The sequence below is a fragment of the Ostrea edulis genome, chromosome 9, assembly GCF_947568905.1.
Source record: "Ostrea edulis chromosome 9, xbOstEdul1.1, whole genome shotgun sequence".
NCBI lineage: Eukaryota > Metazoa > Mollusca > Bivalvia > Ostreida > Ostreidae > Ostrea > Ostrea edulis.
Genome location: NC_079172.1, coordinates 56698915 through 56720369, shown reverse-complemented (window position 1 = coordinate 56720369; position 21455 = coordinate 56698915). Strand labels below are relative to the sequence as shown.

At 37.7% G+C, this 21455-nt stretch overlaps 1 protein-coding gene across 2 annotated transcripts in view; it reads right to left on the bottom strand.

Annotated features, from left to right (window-relative positions):
• The window catches only part of LOC125658911 (RRP12-like protein), a 136833-nt gene that overhangs the window by 14530 nt on the left and 100848 nt on the right, over positions 1-21455 (bottom strand). For both annotated transcript variants that reach the window (XM_048890364.2, XM_048890363.2), the window contains exons 24-27: positions 8930-9037; positions 7477-7634; positions 979-1070; positions 563-712 (exon numbers count right to left, since the gene is read on the bottom strand). In XM_048890364.2, coding sequence (XP_048746321.2) covers positions 563-712; positions 979-1070; positions 7477-7634; positions 8930-9037 — 508 coding nt within the window. The remainder of the gene's footprint in view (positions 1-562; positions 713-978; positions 1071-7476; positions 7635-8929; positions 9038-21455) is intronic.

Here is a 21455-nt window from a genome sequence, read left to right as displayed (position 1 = left end):
GTTAACACTTAATAGATAAAACTACCCTCAGGAGAAACTAGTTACACCTACATCTGTAAGACATTTTAAGCATTCTAAATTCCTAACATTTGATAGGGGCATATATTTGTAATGTACCCAACATAATAGTGCTTTTGCGATAAAATAATAATTGCTATATAAAAAGAAATATCTATATCAAGGTCTGTCGAGAAGGGATTTTTTCCAAGTAAAAATATCCTCATCCTTGACGGACAGCAGATAGACTAAAACCTAACTTATAATAGATGCAGTATTAGTTATGTTAACAGTTCTCCATTAGAACAAAACATGTCAGCTCTTTGCCATAGTGGTACCCTTCAAAAATCAACATTCTTGGACAATGCAAGCAACAAGATTTGCAGTTACAAGTAAATGTATTGTGTAATGCCAACTTTTAACACTTTAAAATGTTGCAATACACTGTTGCCTGAGAGAAATTATTTGCTAAAAGGAACTGAAATAGTTAGGAGGAAATCATAAAATTTAAGAAATTCAGGCCACAATAAATCCTAAGTTAAATTTTGAATGATTGAGGGATTACCTATCTGGGTGAGATCTGAAATGATCACTCTCTTCTTCAGACTCGCTGTCTTTCTCCCTTTTCTTTTTCTTGGCCCTTTCCTGAGTTTTCTTTATGTTTACCAGAATCTTGTGAATACTTGGTGGTGACATGCCGAAAATTGTTTCATACCTGTACAGCATTGAGAAGAAAATAAAATGATAGTGAGAAATTTATTTTATATTGTTTATGAAAAAGGTGTTTTCAACACCAAGCAATATCATGAATGTCTTTGAAAGAAACATATGTATTGTCATGTCAAAAATATTTCATTGGCAACTCCAATACAGTTATACTATGATAATGAATATATGCCAAAATTCACAGTTACCTCTTACTTTAATGAGAAAATAAATTTACATAATGTGCATATATCTTTAAAATATGAGAAATTTTACCCAAATTTCTTGATAAGCTTTGCGTAGATTTCTTTGGCCTTAAACCTAAAATGATGTTTGCAGTCCTCCTTCTGCGACACCAGGCTAGACATCTAAGGATGAGAATTATAAGGATTTTTAACGGTCTGTAGAAGATCAAAATTTGGCACCATTCACAATGCTGAAAAATGCATGTTTTTCCAAAAATGACACCCAAATTTACCAACACAGGTATGTTAAGCCAGGTAAGGCCAATTCAACTTAATTGCCCCAAATTTTTTTATTTTGCGAAACTTGCGATTTCCGGAATATTTTCATGTCCGCGGTATTTATACTTCTTGTTTACATTTCCGGTATAGGAATGTGAAAAAGCCATGTGAAGAAAATAGATCTATATAGATTTCTTAATTTCTCGCGTTCTTAAAGACGTAAATCTTGAAGAAGTTAGGTATATTTCTGTTATATCCTTAAAGCTGTATGACCCAATGTTCATGTATTATTTTTGTACATAATTACTTTAAAGCAGATTAATTACTTTATAAAGTTATTAACTTTACCTTAATTACATGCTTGAAAACATCTGCATGAAAAAGAAAACAGTGAGAATATTATTTAGAAAGTAAATATAGTGTGGTACATATATAAATCATCCCATAATAGACGTCTATAAATAGACCCACGCGCGTCAGGGGAATCTCAACATGATGTATTAACTCATACGCAACTGTCTAGTTTTAAGGCTGAAAGAGTGTAAAACAACGAATTACTAAGAGGTATTTGATATTTTTATTTCTATTAAACTTATGGCACGGTACTGCTGTAACAAAATACACAGCTTTACACAGATAAGACCACCGATGATCTGAAAGTTTTAACTGGTCACGTGACTGTCACTTGAAATGGCAGAGTGACGCGGTTATTTGTAAACATCGATTTAAAATCAAATAATTTGGGTTAAAACAGGTGAAATAATGTATGATATGTCATACAGCCTCATAACTACATACGTGCGATGATTTAATAGCGCTTTTACGAGATGGAAAAAAATGTTGTAATTCGGACCATACAGCTTTAAAATTAAAGCTTATGGGGATATGATTGTGACGTTTTTGAAGTGACTGCGCAACTCGAACTAACGTACGTAGGTCATGTATTGATTATGACTTTTGACTAGTCATATTTTCGAAATACAAAAGCATAAATCATAACAGTTGGGGCCTTATTTTGATTAAATAATTTTGTATGAATGCCGTTATGACGTGTTTTTAGGAAATATGAGGTAACGACATAAGCGTGTGATTTTTGACGCCATGTTTATGTTGACAGCAGACAGAGTTTGACAGATGTCGTGGTATCGCATGTTATTATATATTTCTAGACCTGTGTATTCTGTTCAAAATAGACTCAAAATAGAAATTAAAGACGGAGTCACAACACGTCGAACAGAATCTCTGCACAATTTTAAAAGTACATATAGCCAAATTGAACAACGATAAACTTGGTGCTAAAAAATTCTGCAAAATTTTTATCCTGCCAGAGTAATAATGAATATTTTGTATTATATTCCGAGATTTCGTAAATAATAAATTAAAATAATTGAAAAATATATTTACCCGAGGACTAAACGTTTTGTCGGCACATAAGTACATGTGGTACGGCTCACGTATATACCTCTACCGGTACATGTATTATACTATATACTGTCTGCGTCTTGTGAATTATTTAATGCAATTCATTGGTTCATCTATGATACATGTGACCTCATGTACCATAATAAGTAGAGATATACAAAGCAGGCTACGAATTATTTAGCACTGATTTCTGCATATGCATGACGGAATTTAATTACCGATGGATTTACTCATGAGAGAAAATGAAGTCCAAATGAGGTGTGCATGCATGCATTTTTTGCAAAAATAATTGAAATGTACGTAAGTTTAATTGCTTATTTGAATCAAAATTATACATTTTAGATGTTTGGATTTGAAATTAGATCGGCCGATACGTGTTGAAACACCTAGATGTCATAAAACGGAGGAAATGCGGAATAGGCAAAATCATCCTGTAGCTGCTCTCATCAAATAATGATTGTATGCTTTAAATCTAAGGCCATCATTAAAAAAACATTTGTTTGATGTACTCCGACCCACATTTTTCAAGTCGGGTAGGTAGGTCGGTGTTTTGATTTTATTTTTTAAATCAGATTTACAAATTTTCTTATGTTTTCATTAAACACATAACGCTGCCAGACAGAATAGAGTTTAGAACATTCATTTTGTACACATTGTATATATTACACGTAAATCTTCTAAATAAATGTCTCCTGAAATTTACCCAGGACGTTTTGCATTCGTCACGGACGAGGACCTCTACAGTTGTTAATAAATAAATTAACACCCCTTTTTATTACCACTGGTCGATTCCGACATTCATAATAGAAATCACTTAAACACTTTAATGTCATCCATGAATATCCAAGTGAATTGCATGATGACAGCAATTTACAATAAGTTTTAATATTACCCAATATTATTTTAATGCCGACTTCCCCGCATCGTTCAAATTGTTGTGACGATCGTGTTCCATTCGTGTGTCTCAGTTTAACAGCAAAGTAAAATTGCCGTTCACCTATTAAATCGTCATAACATTTAAATAATCCCATCTCAAAATAATATGCATGCCTTTTCAGAAATATAGACCATCAACTTATATGCCGACTCGTGGTCCACCATAATTTTGGTGTGCTACCCCACGTGATTTTTTCTTTAAATAACATGGCTTTCAAACTTTTGTACATAAATACGATCAGGCCTCGACAGGGGAGTTCGTAGCTCCTTGTTCTATCTTGTTGGTAGATAATGTGGTGATTTGTAGCTGTGATGCGGAATATTTGATCGTTCACATAGAAAAGTGTTTGAAAAGTTCCCGGATTAACAAATGGTCATTATCAAAGTGAAAGTAGAACCGAAAGACGCCTTAAGGACATTTTGATAACAAGAATTCTGTAAAACAACTAGTCCAAATAAGAAAAAAAATGGCATCAAGTTTAATACTAATTCGAAGAATGTCTATTTTCCAGGGAGCATATAAAAAAAATTGAAATTTCCAAAGTATGGAAAAAAATGATCGGGTCGGGGCAAATTTTACGGGTCGGTCGGAGTACATCAAACAAATCAATTTTTATTTAAAGCCTAATATAGTACATGTATTTTACCCATCTAATTTTCATTTGCAGATCAGGGGGAGGGGGCTTGACTTAAATGAGTGTTCTAGACTGCCTCTCCTCTACTTTGAAACGGGCATATTTGTTACGCAAATTCCATATTCAAATAGACCCAATCCCACCCCCTCCCCAGATTGAGTAGAAAGAAAACCAAACATTTGATTATAATTCTTGTATAAATTTTAAAAATAATAAAGAAGGGGATCTAGAAGAGGAGATGAAGCACTAACAACTCCCCCCCCCCCCCCCCCCCCCCCCTTTAGGCATGTGATCTCACTTCTGGTATGTCCAGGGATCCGTGTTTGTCCAACTCTTTATTTTGTATTCCTTATAGGAGTTATGAGATTGATCACTGTTCGTTTTCTTCAACTTTCATTAATAGTTTTATGAAAATGTTTAGTGCACCCAACTTGTTACACCTCCTCCCTTTTCGAAACATTAATAGGTTTCTCCAGAATATCAGTTGAAACTTTAGAATAGTTAGAATCAATAGCAATCAAATAATTTACACATACATCTAAAACAATATTTGCAGTTTAGAGGGGTACATAATGTAGATCTGTGATACGTAATTTCTTTACGTGAGTATCTAGTTAAATCATTAATGATCTAATTAGTATGTGTCCATCATCCGTTGATTCATGTCAATTCTATTGTATTTTTCACAGTTTACACTTTTACTATAATCAATTACATGCACTGATTCAATTACAACTAATGGCACAATTTAAGACATCTTAGATTATTAAATACTAAGGCGCAATTACGGTATCAATATCGGATGTCAGATTGCTACTTGTTTGAATTATTTTTTCAAAGCAAAATAAGGCTATGTTCAAAACAATTCGAGCCAAACATTTGATTATTGTGGTTAAAGATTCACTAAAGTATTAAAGTATTAATGAGATCAGAACATTTAGGTTGGTCGGTGATATGATTTTAAGTGGGTTTTTTTTTCCCTTTATGCATTCTTTATATGAAATTTCAAAAATTTTATATTCATTCATACAGGATATGATTTTTTTGCATTTATCTGAACAATTTACGTTCTAAATGCAAAAAAAAAAAAAAAAAAAAAAAAAAACCCCAGGAAATTCAGACTGTTTTCTTTCCAAATTGAATTCGTTTTCATACCAACTAAATTATTTTCACAAATTAACCACTTTTAAGAACATAAAATTTAAACGTTGTGTTTGATGTTTTAAAAAAAAATGTGTTTCAGAGAAAGAAAGAAAACCAGTCCGATTTATTTGTAGCAATTTTCAATGACCTCAGATGACCTTCATTTCATCATATCTTTTTATCCAATTCATTGACATGCCAATATTTTTGGTTTGTCCTGTAGCTATGGATGCCATCTTTAAATCATAGTAAAATAATTAAAATCTAATTACATTCAGTAAATGTTTTTGACCATTTTCCTAGAAAACTCTATCCTCAAAAAGATATTTTTTAGAGGCGCTGAGGAAATTCGGACTGAATTTTGGGCAATTTGGTTTTGCGCTACGTGGAAAATATTTTCACATCATAGTGTCTGCACATAGACTGTTTGTATGATGGCCATTAAATATAGCCATATTACAACCTGTTTGTTTGTTGTACATATTTTTGGATCTACAACTGCTAAATGTTGGCCTTTTGTGTTTTTTCAACATTGTTAGGTTCAGTATATAACAAGATGTGTTCTTAAAACTTCACTGCCCTCAAAAGTGCATACACTGATGAAAGGCTTTAGATAATATGTGTATTAACATTAAAACATCAAACGATATGACTAATTTGGACCCATCTTAAAGTCATAACCCTGGGTTGTGAAATTCACCATTTTTTGTACACTGTACATCCTTTTCTGCTATTCCTAAGTGTGTATTTAGATTTTACACAGTATCAGCAAACTTACACATAAATACTATATACTAAGTTTGGCCCCACCCTGGGGTCAGAACCCCTACTTTGGGGATCATCAAATTTACAATTTTGGTCAAAGACTACCTGCTCTATCCATTTATAGTTTCAATAGAGCACTGAAGAAGATGTTATTTAAGTGTTTTACACATAAACACTTATATAACAAGTTTGGCCCCGCCCTGGGGTCATAACCCCTACCCCGGAGATCATGAAATTTACAATTTTGGTAGAGGCTTTGCTGCTCTACATCATTATACATTTAGTTTTTCTTACACGTGTACGGTTCTAGAGAAGAAGATTTTTGAAAATTAGTCAATTTTGGGCAGTTTTTGTGCCGCCCCTAAGGCCCCTGGGGTGCAGGAATCCTGAAATTTACAATTTAGGTCCCCCTTGTCCCAATGATGCTTCATACCAAATTTGAAAAGAATTGGACTGGTAGTTATTAAGAAGAGGTTAAAAATGTTCACCATTGTTAACGCACGACGCCGGACGACAGCCAATTGCAATAGGTCACCTGATTTTACTCAGGTGACCTAAAAATCTGTCCTGCACAAAGGGAGGAAGCACCTTGCATATGTCTGTTGTAAAAGATTTGAATTCAAAATTATAAATTAAAGGTCATAGGAGACGGTTTTTAACAATTCGTTTTCTCTCCATAATTATCACTTTGTTTCATAGACTCCTCATAAAAATACTTTTTAAAGATTAATAATGATATTAACTTGAAGAAATTGAAGTGCAAAGGTAGTTGGAATAGAAAATCGTTACCCGATTGTCGTTCCTGATTTCCTGAATTTGTGACGTCATAAGATTTGTGAATCAAAACAAAAGCACACCCATTGACGATTTATTCGTAACTGGAGAATGGGGAACCATAGTTTGTTATACAAGGATATCACTTTGAACTCATAATTAATGCAAATACCAGCCACATCAACGATTTTTCATCGGAGGACGAACAAGAAGATCGATCAAGATCCCATTTATTCCAAATCGGTTGAAATAATACTGACTGGTTAATGATAAATGTATGATAATTTCAGAGTACATTCTCTGATGACAATAAGAGAAATATAGATAGTTATTATTTGCGCTATTTCTAACCCCATGCAGACACTGTGACGCAGCATCGTTTTTTCCTCCCAAGGGTTGGTGGTGGTCAAATTGAAGGTTGACTGACAAAAAAGGTGGGCACCCCCTCATCCCCCTTTGGTTTTATGTGCCCAAGTCCCACCCTGACGCACCGCTGCGGTGGCCAAGAGGTTAGAGCGTTCGCCCCACATGCGGAAGGCCGGGGTTCGAATCCCGGCCGCGACAGACCTAAGTCATTAAAACTGGTAGTGACAGTTCCATCGCCAAACGCTCTGCATAAGATGTGAATGACTTACAATCTGCTTCAAGTGTGGAGCCATTACTGTGTCTGGATAGGCAGAGAGAACAACCTTCAGGAAACCCAAGGCTGCTTTCACCACCTCTCTCGTCTTCGATGTCAGAAGTAGACATAGGTTCTCCATGATAGACTCTAACAAAGATTTGCTGATGGAGGCTGAAATATAACAGATTTATCTACTGTAAATATAACAAGTCTTTTTGTGAATTTAACGCTTTTGGTATTATTATTATTATTTTATTCATTTATATAAAGTGCAAAATTACAAATAGTTTCTATGCGCTGTACAATGTTTGTGCTAATAATCATTTTTAATATACTAATAAAAGACCTATATATCCTGCAACTACCCTTTGTATTATCTCCGCTAAGGTAACCTAATAAATCAAATTCATATAGTCCCAATTTTCTTACATTGTATTGAATTTTTGAACTTTCGTATCAGCTATTGAAATTTTGTAAGAATGAATTCTTTTATCTCGCAGTGATTTTTGTTTTGTTTTTCAAACTACCACCCCTCCTTTTGAATTGGGAAAAATTAACGACATTTTCCTCAAATTGGGAAAAATCATTCATAGTAAATTAAAATGGTAAAGATGCATAAAATAATCAAATAACAATTTTTTGTTTGAGGTTTATTTCAGATCTGATTTAAAATCATAAAATAAATCATTATTTAATATTAAACATGTATTGGAAGTCAGACCTTGTATATATATTATTTACTTTTTCTAAGAAATATTTATTGTCTAATTTCATAAAGAAAATAATAAATTATTAATTCACCAGCATTTGTACCCATAATCTTGTAAATACTAGTATTATATTTATAATCAAGTTTCCAGAATAGAATGTCTCTCCTGTTTTGTATTTTTCGAATTTTAGTAAAACCCTATACTGTTGGCCACTTCCTGTTATTAGCCTGACCCTACAAAAAATGGCGGTCAAAATAAATTGTAAACAATATGGCATAATGTGCATCTGGAAGCTATATACTTTGCTGCATATCTGCTTATATGGATGCCTCTATTGTTTTACATATTCTTTACAAAACCTTTTGCATGTGCAGTGGTTTGGAGAATAAAACTGAAGAAAAAAAAACATATTTACTCTGTCAGAAATATACAGTAACCTTTTTTTTTAAATGACCAAATTTCCCTAGATTTGAAATTGGGGAAAACATATATATATATAATTGGGAAAAAATAGCTAATTTTAGTGAGGGGAAACAGCCGAATATCGGTGGCATTTTAGCCCCCAAAAAATCACTGTCTCGTAAAATTATGTGAAAACCCTCATGAATCTTTGTTCTCAATCAGAAAATACTATGAGGTATTCAGAAGCATAATTATGTTAATTGTGCATTATTTCTTGGTAGCTCTAAGGAGTTCATTAGCATTATAAATAGCCATTACAAAAGCTATCAATTCCCTGATTTTACACAAACTGACCTTTAAACTCATACAAAATCCTTGTGAGGGCCAATAAAGTTGAACTGACCATCTGAGGGGAACTCCCTAGTCCAGCCATCACCATCTGGAAGTAGTCCTCGAGGGCTTCTGTCAACAGATCAGAACACAATGAAAATTAGGAAGATTAACAAACCCAATTACTCATCTCCAATAATATCTACCAACCTGTTCGCAACAAAGGAATGGAAACAAATGGTAGACAATAACACCTTCACTCTACTACTCAGTCCACAACAATAAAGAAAAGTATATGACCCGACATCTGATGGAGAACAGATTACATGTGACCCGACATCTGATGGAGAACAGATTACATGTGACCCGACATCTGATGGAGAACAGATTACATGTGACCTGACATCTGACAGAGAACAGATTACATGTGACCCAACATCTGATGGAGAACAGATTACATGTGACCCGACATCTGACAGAGAACAGATTACATGTGACCCAACATCTGATAGAGAACAGATTACATGGGACCCGACATCTGATGGAGAACAGATTACATGTGACCCGACATCTGATGGAGAATAGATTACATGTGACCCGACATCTGATGGAGAATAGATTACATGTGACCCGACATCTGATGGAGAACAGATTACATGTGACCCGACATCTGATGGAGAATAGATTACATGTGACCCGACATCTGATGGAGAACAGATTACATGTGACCTGACATCTGACAGAGAACAGATTACATGTGACCTGACATCTGACAGAGAACAGATTACATGGGACCTGACATCTGATGGAGAAAATAATAGCTGAATATGTTGAGTCGCAACACTCGGATATAAATTAACTGTTACCACAGAAAATTGATTTATGAACATGTCTCTGAGAATTAATGTCTTGAATTCTGCCTAATGTTAAATATACATGTACACTAACGGTGATGCTGGCATATATGAAAGGTGAAGATAACAAACAGTGATCAATCTCATAACTCCAAAAAGCAATACAAAATAGAGAGTTGGGCAAACACAGACCCCTGTATATACCAGAGGTGGGATCAGGTGCCTAGTAGGAGTAAGCATGCATCCCCTGTCGACCAGTCACACCAGCTGTGAGCCCTACATCTTGATCAGGTAAATGGAGTTATCCCGTAATCAAAATCAGTGTGCCAAGAACGGCCTAACAATCGGCATGAACACCCCCCCAACACCCCCCCCCCCCCATTTTTCTAACAACTGTTATCGCTATTATTACATGCAAAGTTCAATATACTGACTACCCCCCCCCCCCTTTTTTAAAAAGTAGCAATTAATGATAGTGGAAATATAAAAGTGAAGCAACGAATTTGTTGCCTTTACATTTATTTCAGCGGACTGGCATTTCTGTAGTTGTGCGTAACAAAGAAGGATAACTCTAATACGCAAGTTCCGAGTTACCCTAAAGTTATTTCCCTTTGTCGAACTCTTTCGCATTTTATGACGTATGGTGGGTACACAATGTATACATTATATCGTAGACTGGCATTGTACATAACGATTACGTACGATTAATGTAATAAAAGTGTAACTTTTGTTTATATCAATCACTGGTATGCATATTCTGGCCATATCAAGCATAATTTGTTTGAATAAGATCATCAAATTGGCTATTGAATCATTATTCGTTTCCTCTTCTACATGAGTGACGCTTTTATCAAAGAAAGATGGCAATTAACAATATTTGTTTGAGCCATTTTGTTATACAATACTCATAAACTCACTAAAGTTGCCTTTTCCCTGAGATAGGATGGTCTCAGAAACTCTGGATATCATCTTTTAAGAAATAATACAACGATAGTAATTAGCAAATGTACCCACTGTCATCATATTTTACGTCATAATTTACGGAAGAGTTCGACAAAGGGAAATAACTCTTGGGGAACTCGGAACTTCCATATTGATTTAAAATTCAGGCTTGGACTGTACAATATTCTTGTGCAAAAGCAGATTGCAAATCATTGTGAATGTTTTCTTCCTCCACCCATGTCAACAAACTCAGTCAGGTATATACAGTACACGACACGAGTTTTATGCGTGTTCCACGCAACGCGGTGGAACAAATTTGCCCCAAACACGGTGGACCTTTAAAATTGTTGGCACCTTTGAAGTCCTATTTTTCCGCGCGAGCTAGACATGGAAGTCCACAGAGGATCTCCGTGGATGCCACCGCGCATCTCCGTGGATGTCACCTGTACCTCCGTCGATGCCACCGTGTACCTCCGTGTGATAAAACAAAGAAATAATTTCCGAAATGATTCAACCCAAAGACCTTTTCGCTTAGCCAGCATGCATGCCCGCACCCCATTACTTATTTAGAAATTAGCTATCAATCATTCAATTCTTGTAATTGTTGTTTAATGATACGTTGGTGTTTTCGGTACATATTATCCGATTGTAGACTTCCCTGCAGACTTCACACCTTTTATGAAACGCCCAAATTCTCGACATCCTGTATATAAACACCTGTGTTATTCCTACCACTCGTCGGTACATTGTTTCACGGAACGTGCAGCACAATTTCACCAAATAAAAGAAGGGTCATGAACAACGACAATCACATGCCAGTAATTTCAATTTGATAAATAGCAGTTCAAAGAAATGTGTACCATAAGCAATGGTTTATTTTTACGTAAAGTTTTCATTGTAATTAGGAATATGTTATTAAGGTCAGCTATATACATGTACATGTTTACATTGGAGATGAATTTCATTATGTACTCAACTGTGAAGCAATGTGAGCAAAGAATCAAATTTTTATCACCTAAACAAATAAAAATTAAGAATATCTTTACTTTTAAACAAACCTTTAGAAAACTCCGTACTTTCATTAAGAAAATAATAAAATAAAATGTGCTCCCCTACCTAGAATGCCCATACTTCACATTAATAATAACACGGGTTTTAAGTTTTTTTTTTCTAACTTGAAAAATACTTTATTACATGCATGTATTATTTACTAAATGTATATATAACAGCTTTTTGTCTTTATATTTTTGTATACCATTGCATAATGGTGATGAGATCCAATAAATTGAATTGAGTACATGTAGTCTTGAAATATCACAAAGTATAGAGTTGACAACCATTAAAATAAAAATGCAGACGTTTTCTCATTTATTCAGTAACTCAATAACTTGCATGTCTTCTGAATGAAAGTTGTAAAACAAACGTACTAGGTTTTGGTCAGTTATAACATAATACGGGGGTAAAATTCATCTAATCTCCGCTAGCAATGGGTTTTGAGTCAACTGTGCCTTCGTGGACGAATTTAGCTAGCGAAGATGGGGGAAAAAAAGCCTAGATAGTCCGCTTGCATTAACATGTATTATGAAGGTGAAATCGAAGAATTATCCAGTAAATCCAATGATGTTGCAGTATATATACCATGTATTTATTTTATTTTTGACTGAGAGGGAAATAGACAGCTAAGCACGTAACATCGTTTTGGAAGGGGGGGGGGGGGGGGGGGGGGGACTTATTCATTAGTCCTAACCCGGACCAGCCGAAAAATTTAACGTGTAAAGAAAACAAAATGGGAAATAAAAAACAATATCAGAATGAAAGGGGATGGATAATTAATCAGAAAGAAATTATACTTTCAAGATTTATATTGAATGTATTAAACTTCCCGTATCTGCATACAATCATGAATATTATAATCAATGATTGCCAATGCTCTCTCTCTCTCTCTCTCTCTTGCTTTCATTATCTAATACATCTAAAGATTAAATTAAAGATTTTAATAATCGATAGCGTATATGAATAAAAGCAAATAATCGTTAAGTCATTTCTGTTTATATTGATATTAGTCTTTTTCATGAACTAGTTACATTTGACACCGAGGATTTACATCCTTAAATATTGATTACAAGCACGTAGAATTGAAGTGGAGAGGGTGTAATTTGAAAACTTGAAAGTTAAGGATTTAGCCTTGTAGCTTGTAGCGACCTACCCACTGCTCGATTTAAGAAATTGAAGTCTGAAGGGGGAATTGAGACTACTAACCCCCCCCCCCCCCCTCTCCACACACACACACGCTCCCAATTTAAGGTTTTCGTAATCGGACAATTTAAGCACCATTTTTGTTATTTTATTGCTTGTCAAGAAATTTACACAACTTAACCGGCAACATACCCCTTCTGATACATTGAAAAATATAAGTAATCTTAGCACGGGGCCCTATAAAGTTCAATCTGCAGCTTGGTCATACTTCGTCATTCAATAACTTATTCAAAATAAAAAAAATGTTTGTTGGGTTAGCTGTATGACTATAACAATAACCTGTGTATAACTTGTACATTCCATGCAAATTCGAAGGGGTTTTCGCCTCAGTAGAACAATGGGGGTCGCTAATCCGTGTATTTGAAATCAACAGAAGTGCTTAATAGCTTCTTGCGGAAAGTGTGAAATATATTGGGTCGGCGCAAGATACCCGTGATCTTAGACTAGATCTGATATCGCGCCGACCCAATATATTTCACACTTTTCATAAGAAGTCAAAACCCAAACAAGCTAACCGTAATTTAGTTATACTGTGACAAAGACCCTAGGAATTTGCATGGTATATAGTTACTTATTATACAAAAATCATTGAATTATCCAGACACTCCCGATGAACATTTTTTTTTTATGAAAACCTCTATCAAAGTACATTGAACATAAGTCTCGGTCAAATGTAATTAACTCGGGATTTTAAAAATAAATCATTCGATGGTTTGTAATTTTGCTTCTATTAATTACGTAATAAATTAATTCCAATTTGTTAATCATCGACAATGCTCTAATTTCTATATTGGATCAAGTTATATTTGTCAAGATGCATATATTAACACAATATGGTGGAAGTAATTATGTTAAACAGCGCATTTGTCAGAGAGAGAGAGAGAGAGAGAGAGAGAGAGAGAGAGAGAGAGAGAGCACATCAGTAATTATTAAATATCCCTATCACATGTTGTACATGTATGTTTTTCATTTACTGAATATACTAATTCGCATTCAAAACAGGAATTGCCTGCAAGTACGCATTATTTAAACATATAATTTAAGAATATTTTAATGAAGAAAGAAAACTATTAAAGAAAAAATTTCAAAACCAGGTTTTCTTAAAAACATAATATATAGTGTTTGGTATCATTAGAATTGGCTCAAAATGCTGAAAAACAATATAAGTATCAGGAGGGAAAATATTGACATTTTTTTCTTTTCTTAAAATTCCACCCTTATCTTGATTATTTGGCCTGTGGCACATTTTCACATCTCCCGCAAGGCTCGTGGCTAGAACAAAGCTTTTAGCAGCTGTGTGTATTCGCAAATACAGACCCTGAAACGTGCTACTACACCTTAAAAACGAACCGAACTGTTCCGTGCAAGAAACGAACCGTACCGTTCAAGAAACGTACCGTACCGTGCAAAAAACGAACCGTACCGTTCAAGAAGCGTACCGTACCGTGCAAGAAACGAACCGTACCATTCAAGAAACGAACCGTACCGTTCAGAAAGCGTGCAGGATAATATTATGCAAACCCCGCCCCCAAAAGCGTACCGTACCGTGCAGAAAGCGTGCAATTTATGTCACGTGACCCACTTTTTCAGCCACAGTATATTATTTTCACAATGGCGCCCGATGGGAAAGGAGGTCGTAGACTATCGCTGGCTATTCGAAGCATTATCCTCAAACATCACGAAGACTTTCCATATATATTTGCATGTAAAACCTTAGTCCCTATTATGGCCCAAACTACCTTTGCAAACTTGAATCTACACTATGTCAGAAAGCTTTCATGTAAATGTCAACTTCTTTGGCCCAATGGTTCTTGAGAAGAAGATTTTTAAAGCTTTTTCCTATATTTGTATGTAAAACTTTGACCCCCCCCCACTTGTGGCCCCATCCTACCTCCCCCCCCCCCCCCCCCCCCCTCGGGGGCCATGATTTGAACAAACATGAATCTGCACTATGTCAGAAAGTTTTCATGTAAAAATCAGCTTTTCTGGCTCAGTATTTCTTGAGAAGAAGATTTTTCCTATATATTTGTATGTAAAACTTTGATCCCCTATTGTGGCCCCATCCAACCCACGGCCCATGATTTGAACAAACTTGAATCTGCATTATGTCAGGAAGCTTTCATGTAAATCTCAGCTTTTCTGGCTTAGTGGTTCTTGAGAAGAAGATTTTTAAAGTTTTTCCTATATATTTGTATGTAAAACTTTGATCCCCTATTGTGGCCCCATCCAACCCCTGGGGCCCATGATTTGAACAAACTTGAATCTGCATTATGTTAGGAAGCTTTCAGGTAAATTTCAGCTCTTCTGGCCCAGTGGTTCTTGAGAAAAAGATTTTTAAATGACCCCACCCTATTTTTGCATTTTTGTGATTATCTCCCCTTTGAAAGGGACATGGCCCTTCATTTGAACAAACTTGAAAGCCCTTCACCCAAGGATGCTATTGGCCATGTTTGGTTGAAATTGGCCCAGTGGTTCTGGAGAAGAAGTCGAAAATATGAAAAGTTTAACAGACAGACGGACAGACAGACGACGGACAAAAAGCGATCAGAAAAGCTCACTTGAACCTTCGGTTCAGGTGAGCTAAAAACTATATGCCCCGAATCTCCAGAGGCATAAGTTACAAAACTTCTTTAATCATCATCTAATCAGTAATTAAAACTAAGTCATCAATAATTTCATCACTTACTATTTGTAAAATTAAATTTTTACACTTCTCCCATTTGTTTTCTCACTAAGGCCATAAAAAATACATTTCATTTATCTGGTTCTTTGGCCCATCTGTATCTATCAAAATGGTGCCATGTGACTCATTTTCATTGCCATTTCAATAATAAATATTCCTGAAGCAGTGTTGTGTTATTCCCGTGAAAAAAATATCTTATTTTGGATTTTAATTTTAGAATTTTAAATGCTTAGTCAAAGAAACATTCAAATGGCAAGATAGATACAATGTTACACATTTGTGGTATCTAGATTGAAGTTAACTCCGCCTAGGACGGTCCCAAGCCCGGCTGAAAAAGGAGGAGGGTTGGGCGTGGGGCTAGCAACTCCACCCTGTAAAAAAAGTAGTGCTACAGAAACTGCAACAACGACAACTACAACCCAACAACTGCCTGGATGGGAAGACGCCTCTTCAGCGGGGACCATGACGCGTGCTGGTGAAAGCCTTCGGGAAGCCAGCTCGCCGACTAGTCTTCTTACAACCAAGGCCAAAACCAGGATAGGGACCTGGAACATCAGAACCCTAAACGAGAGCGGCAAATCGGCGCAAGTGGCCAGAGAGATGAAGAGATACAACATCAAGGTTCTTGGACTATGTGGGACCCGATGGAACGGAAACGGCCAGACCAGACTGTCTTCAGGAGACACCATCATCTATTCCGGACATGAAGACATGGACCACGATCACACCCAAGGAGTCGCGCTTCTGTTGGCGCCGGAGGTTATGAGAGCGCAGGTGGCATGGGAACCCGTCTCACCAAGACTTATGGCAGCCAGGTTCAACTCCAAGGGAAGGAAGACCACCATCATACAGTGCCTATGCACCAACTAACGTAGCACAGGAAGAAGAAAAGGAAGACTTTTACAGTTCTCTGTAGTCGCTTTTGGACTGGACTCCGCGAAGAGACATGAAGATCGTCATGGGCGACTTGAACGCCAAGGTGGGCGACGACAACACAGGCAAAGAATTCATCAGCGGCAGACATGGCGTAGGTACCTGCAACGAGAACGGAGAGCTGTTCAAAGACTTCTGTTCCTTCAATGACCTAGTCATAGGCGGCACCATCTGCCCACACAGAAAGATCCACAAGACCACTTGGACTTCACCAGATGGAAAGACTGACAACCAGATCGACCACCGCAAGTGGAGACGAAGTGTGCAGGACGTCAGAGCAAGGCGCGGCGCCGACACAGCCTCGGATCATCAGTTGCTGGTGGCGACACTAAAGACCAAGCTGAGATCCTTCTGTGACTCTGCAGGAAGACCACACCACAAGTTCAACACACAGTTTCTGAAAGACAGGAAGAAAATAGAAGAGTTCAACTGTGAAGTCAGGAACAGGTTCGAGGCGCTAGCAGATCTGGCTGAAGAGACAGTAGAGAACCACTGGACAGAAGTACAGAAAACATGGAAAAAGGCTTGCACCAAAGTCCTGGGGAGGAAAGAGAGAGAGTGAGAGTAGGAGTGGTTGACGAAGTAAATCTGGGATAAGATAGAGAGGAGGAGAGAGATGAAACAGGAAATCAACAGATGTCACGATCAACTGATGAAGGCAGACCTCAGAGCACAGTATTGGGAGCTGAACCGAGAAGTGAAGAAGAGTGCAAGGCATGACAAAAGTCAATTTGTGCACAATCTGACAGAAGAGGCAAAAACAGCAGCCAGACAGAACAACATGAAAAGAGTGTATGAGATCACCAGGGCCCTGTCAGGAAAGAGATTCAACCCGAGTAAGCCAGTCAAGGACAGGAGTGGGAAAATCATCGCAAGCGACGAGGAGCAAAGAAGAAGATGGGTGGAGCATTTTGAAGAAGTCCTCAACCGACCACCACCGCAAGCAGTTCCCAACATAACACCAGCAGAAGAGCCCCTCAGCATAACACCAATCCACCAACCAAGGCAGAGATCATCAAAGCCATCAAGTCCTTGAAGAACTGTAAGTCAGCAGGTCCGGACGGCATCCCCCCAGAAGTTCTAAAAGTCGAAGCAGTAACAGCAGCAGAGATGTTACATCCTCTTTTAGTGAAGATATGGGAACAGGAGCAAGTGCCTGCCGACTGGAAGCTTGGGTACCTGGTGAAGCTTCCGAAGAAAGGCAACCTTTCCCAGTGCAGCAACTGGCGGGGAATCATGCTGCTGTCCATTCCCAGCAAGGTGCTCACAAGAATCATCCTGGAGAGAATGAAGGAGGTGAGAACAGAACAGGCAGGTTTCAGGCAGGAGCGATAGTGCATGGACCATATCACTACTCTGCGTATCATCATTGAGCAATGCGCAGAGTGGCAGTCTCCCTTCTACACGACCTTTGTCGACTTCGAGAAAGCATTCGACAGTGTCGACAGGGAGACTATCTGGAAGCTGATGCAGCATTACGGAATCCCACAGAAGCTCATCAACATCACCAAGAAGCTGTACGAGGACTCAACCTGCCAGATCATCCACAACAGGAAGCTGACCAACCCCTTCACAGTGAAGACAGGAGCGAGGCAAGGCTGTATACTGTCGCCGACAATTTTCCTGATCGTCATAGACTGGATCATGAGAAGAACCACAGAGGGTAGCAACACTGGCATTCAGTGGACCCTCACCAAACATCTAGAGGACCTGGATTTTGCGGATGGCATCTGCCTTCTGTCTCACAAGCAACAGCACGTCCAGTCCAAGCTAACCCGACTAGCGGAGGAGGCGGAAAAGACCGGCTTGAAAATCAACACCAAGAAAACAGAGGTGATGCGGATGAACAACCGACTCAACCAACCACTGCAGCTACACGGAAAAGACCTCGTGGAAACCGACCGCTTTGTCTATCTATGAAACATGGTCAACATTGATGGTGGTGCAGACGAGGACGTTAAGAGCCGGATCCACAAAGCAAGGGTAGTGTTCAACACCCTGCGACCCATCTGGAATTCCAGAGCCCTATCCCAGCGCAGCAAGGTCCGCATCTTTAACATCAATGTCAAAGCAGTCCTCCTCTACAATTCCGAGACATGGCGGGTAACCAACAAGATACAGACATTCATCAACAAGTGCTTACGCCACACCCTCAACATCAGGTGGCCGGAGAAGATCTCGAACGTAGACCTATGGAAAAGAACCAGCAAGAATTCGATCGGCCAGGACATCAAGAAAAGAAAATCAATGTATGCACCCAGGGGTGCATGAGCCGAGTTGGATGGGATACATTGTAAAGTCAGGAATGATGTGGCATATTTATAATTGTGAAGAACTCATTTCAGTTTTAAACTTTTCGAGTTACTGTCCAGAAACCATATTTGTCTGAAGTTTTCCATCTATTTTCGGTCACTGTGACCTTGACCTTTGTTCTCCAAAATCAATAGGGGCCTTGCTTTGCTGGTATCCAACAATATATCCAAGTTTCATTTGATTCAAATTCAAAATTTTCGAGTTAACCTCCGGAAACCAAATTTTTTTTTGAATTTTAAATCTATTTTCGGTCACTGTGACCTTGACCTTTGACCTATTTTCTCCAAAATCAATAGGGGTCTTCCTTACCTGGTACATAACAATATCTTAAAGTATCATTTGATTCGGATTTAAACTTTCTGAGTTATCATCCGGAAACCAAATTTTTCTGAAATTTTAATTCTATTTTCGGTCACTGTGACCTTGACTTTGACCATTTTTCTCCAAAATCAATAGGGGTCTTCCTTACCTGGTACCCAACAATATATCAAAGTTTCATTTGATTAGATTGTAAACTTTTCGAGTTATCATCCGGAAACCAAATGTTGACGCCCGCCCGCATCACCAAACCAATAGCCGAGTTCAACTTCGTTGCAACTCGGCTAAAAATCGGGCTGGATAGGCCATACGCTCCGCAAACCAACTGACAACGTCACAAGACAAGCACTAGAGTGGAACCCACAAGGAAAAAGGAAAGTGGGACAGCCCAAACAGTTGTGGAGAAGATCCGTCGAGAGCGAAGTGAAGGAAGCCGGAATGACGTGGACTCAGCTGAAGAGAACAACCCAGAACAGAGTCCGTTGGCGTGGTGTTGTTGCAGCCCTATGCTCCACCGGGAGTCAACAGGAATAAGTAAGTCAAGTCAAGATTGAAGTTACTTGACATGCTTTACCAATGGTGGCAAACATTTCTCTGGTGTCTGTACAAACATTTCTCTGGTGTCTGTACAAACAATTTCTCTGGTGTCTGTACAAACATTTTTCTGGTGTCTGTACAAACATTTCTCTGGTGTCTGTACAAATATGGGCAGGTTCTACAATTGTTAATTCTTCTGTGGAATATTGTTGTCGGGTTTTCTAAAGCATATACCATATCAGAAATCTGCAAGGCAGTAACAAATGGCAGCTTTTGAATCTCTATCAATAGTGAGTGAGTTACCAGAACTCCAGCCTGATGACATCACTGGAGCACTGAGAACATCATCTTTCCTGGATAAGGGTTTTTCGCAAAGATATTTGACAAGCCAATCTATAATTGAAGTGCCGTATTTCAGTTCTGGGTGTTTTGTACAAATTTGTTTTTAATGTGTTTCTGATGAAAACTTGCTCGATACAGAAGACCTGTACCTCATTTGACAAATATGTGAAAGCGATTCCAACAAACCGAAAACACAATGTAGCCATCAACAGCTAAGGGCTGTTCCAGAAATGATCAAATGGGGGGGTCGGGCGGCAAATGATATTTTTTTGTGTGGTTGGTCATATTTTTTCATATTTTATTTGGTCCGTGGTTGGACTGTTAAAAAAATATTTATTATGGGTAGTGGGTAGTTTCTATTGTTTTATTTTGTGCCACGTGGGTGTTGAGTTTTCAGAATATTTTTATTGTCGCTCTTGTTGTGTTGGTTACAAAACGTCGGAGGGAAAATTGAAAACGCGCTTTCGAAATGCTGCTTTCGAAATCGGAAATCGGAAGTAACATAGAACTATTCGAGTTGTTGCTCTTTGCAGTGCATAACTTTCCATTACGGCACTCTTCAAATTAGAGGCGCGTTTAGTAGGGTCCCTTTGGACGTGATGGCGGCGAACTCTGATTCTGTAGATTATTACAGTTTACAGTGCATCGATTTTGGGAATATTTTGAAACCAATAGGTATTCCGTTTTCTAATAAAAATAGGCAAACCTTAGTTGATTTATACGAGGGTACCGATGCGTTATATTTATCAGTCAGTGTGATGGTGATACAGAGGCCTCCGGGCGCGGGCTCCATTAGAAGACGAACGATTCGTGGAAAAACATATCCATACCCATTTCATGATAATAGCATCGTTTGGACTCCCAATCTTTCCAACATTCCCGCCATAGATGCCTTTGATTGTTCATGTGACATCGTTTCTTCAGGACTACTGTGATACAATGTCGCACAGGCATTACCGCGTCATTGACTAGAATGTTTGTCCCGAAAACCTCGCGAGATTTGTACCGTTTTCATTTTTAAAAATATTTTTGTGGTGGGTCTGGTTAGTTTTTTTTTAATTAGATGGGTCATTGTAAAATGAGTTTATCAATTTGATGGGTCATGGGGTAATTTTTTTTTTTTTTTTTATGGGTGCTTGGTATTTACAAAAGGTGCCTCCCGACCCCCCCCCATGTATTTATTTCTGGAATAGCCCTAAGAAATGAGCAAGAGATCTTCAGTGAGCTGTAAAATGTTATGATTCTATGTGCACAAGCCTTGGTATATGGTTGCCATATTTTATTGAACATCAAAATCATTAATATTTTGATAAAAACAAAAGCCTACCTTGTCATTCTTATTCACGATAAAAAAGGAAAAAATGTCTCCCTC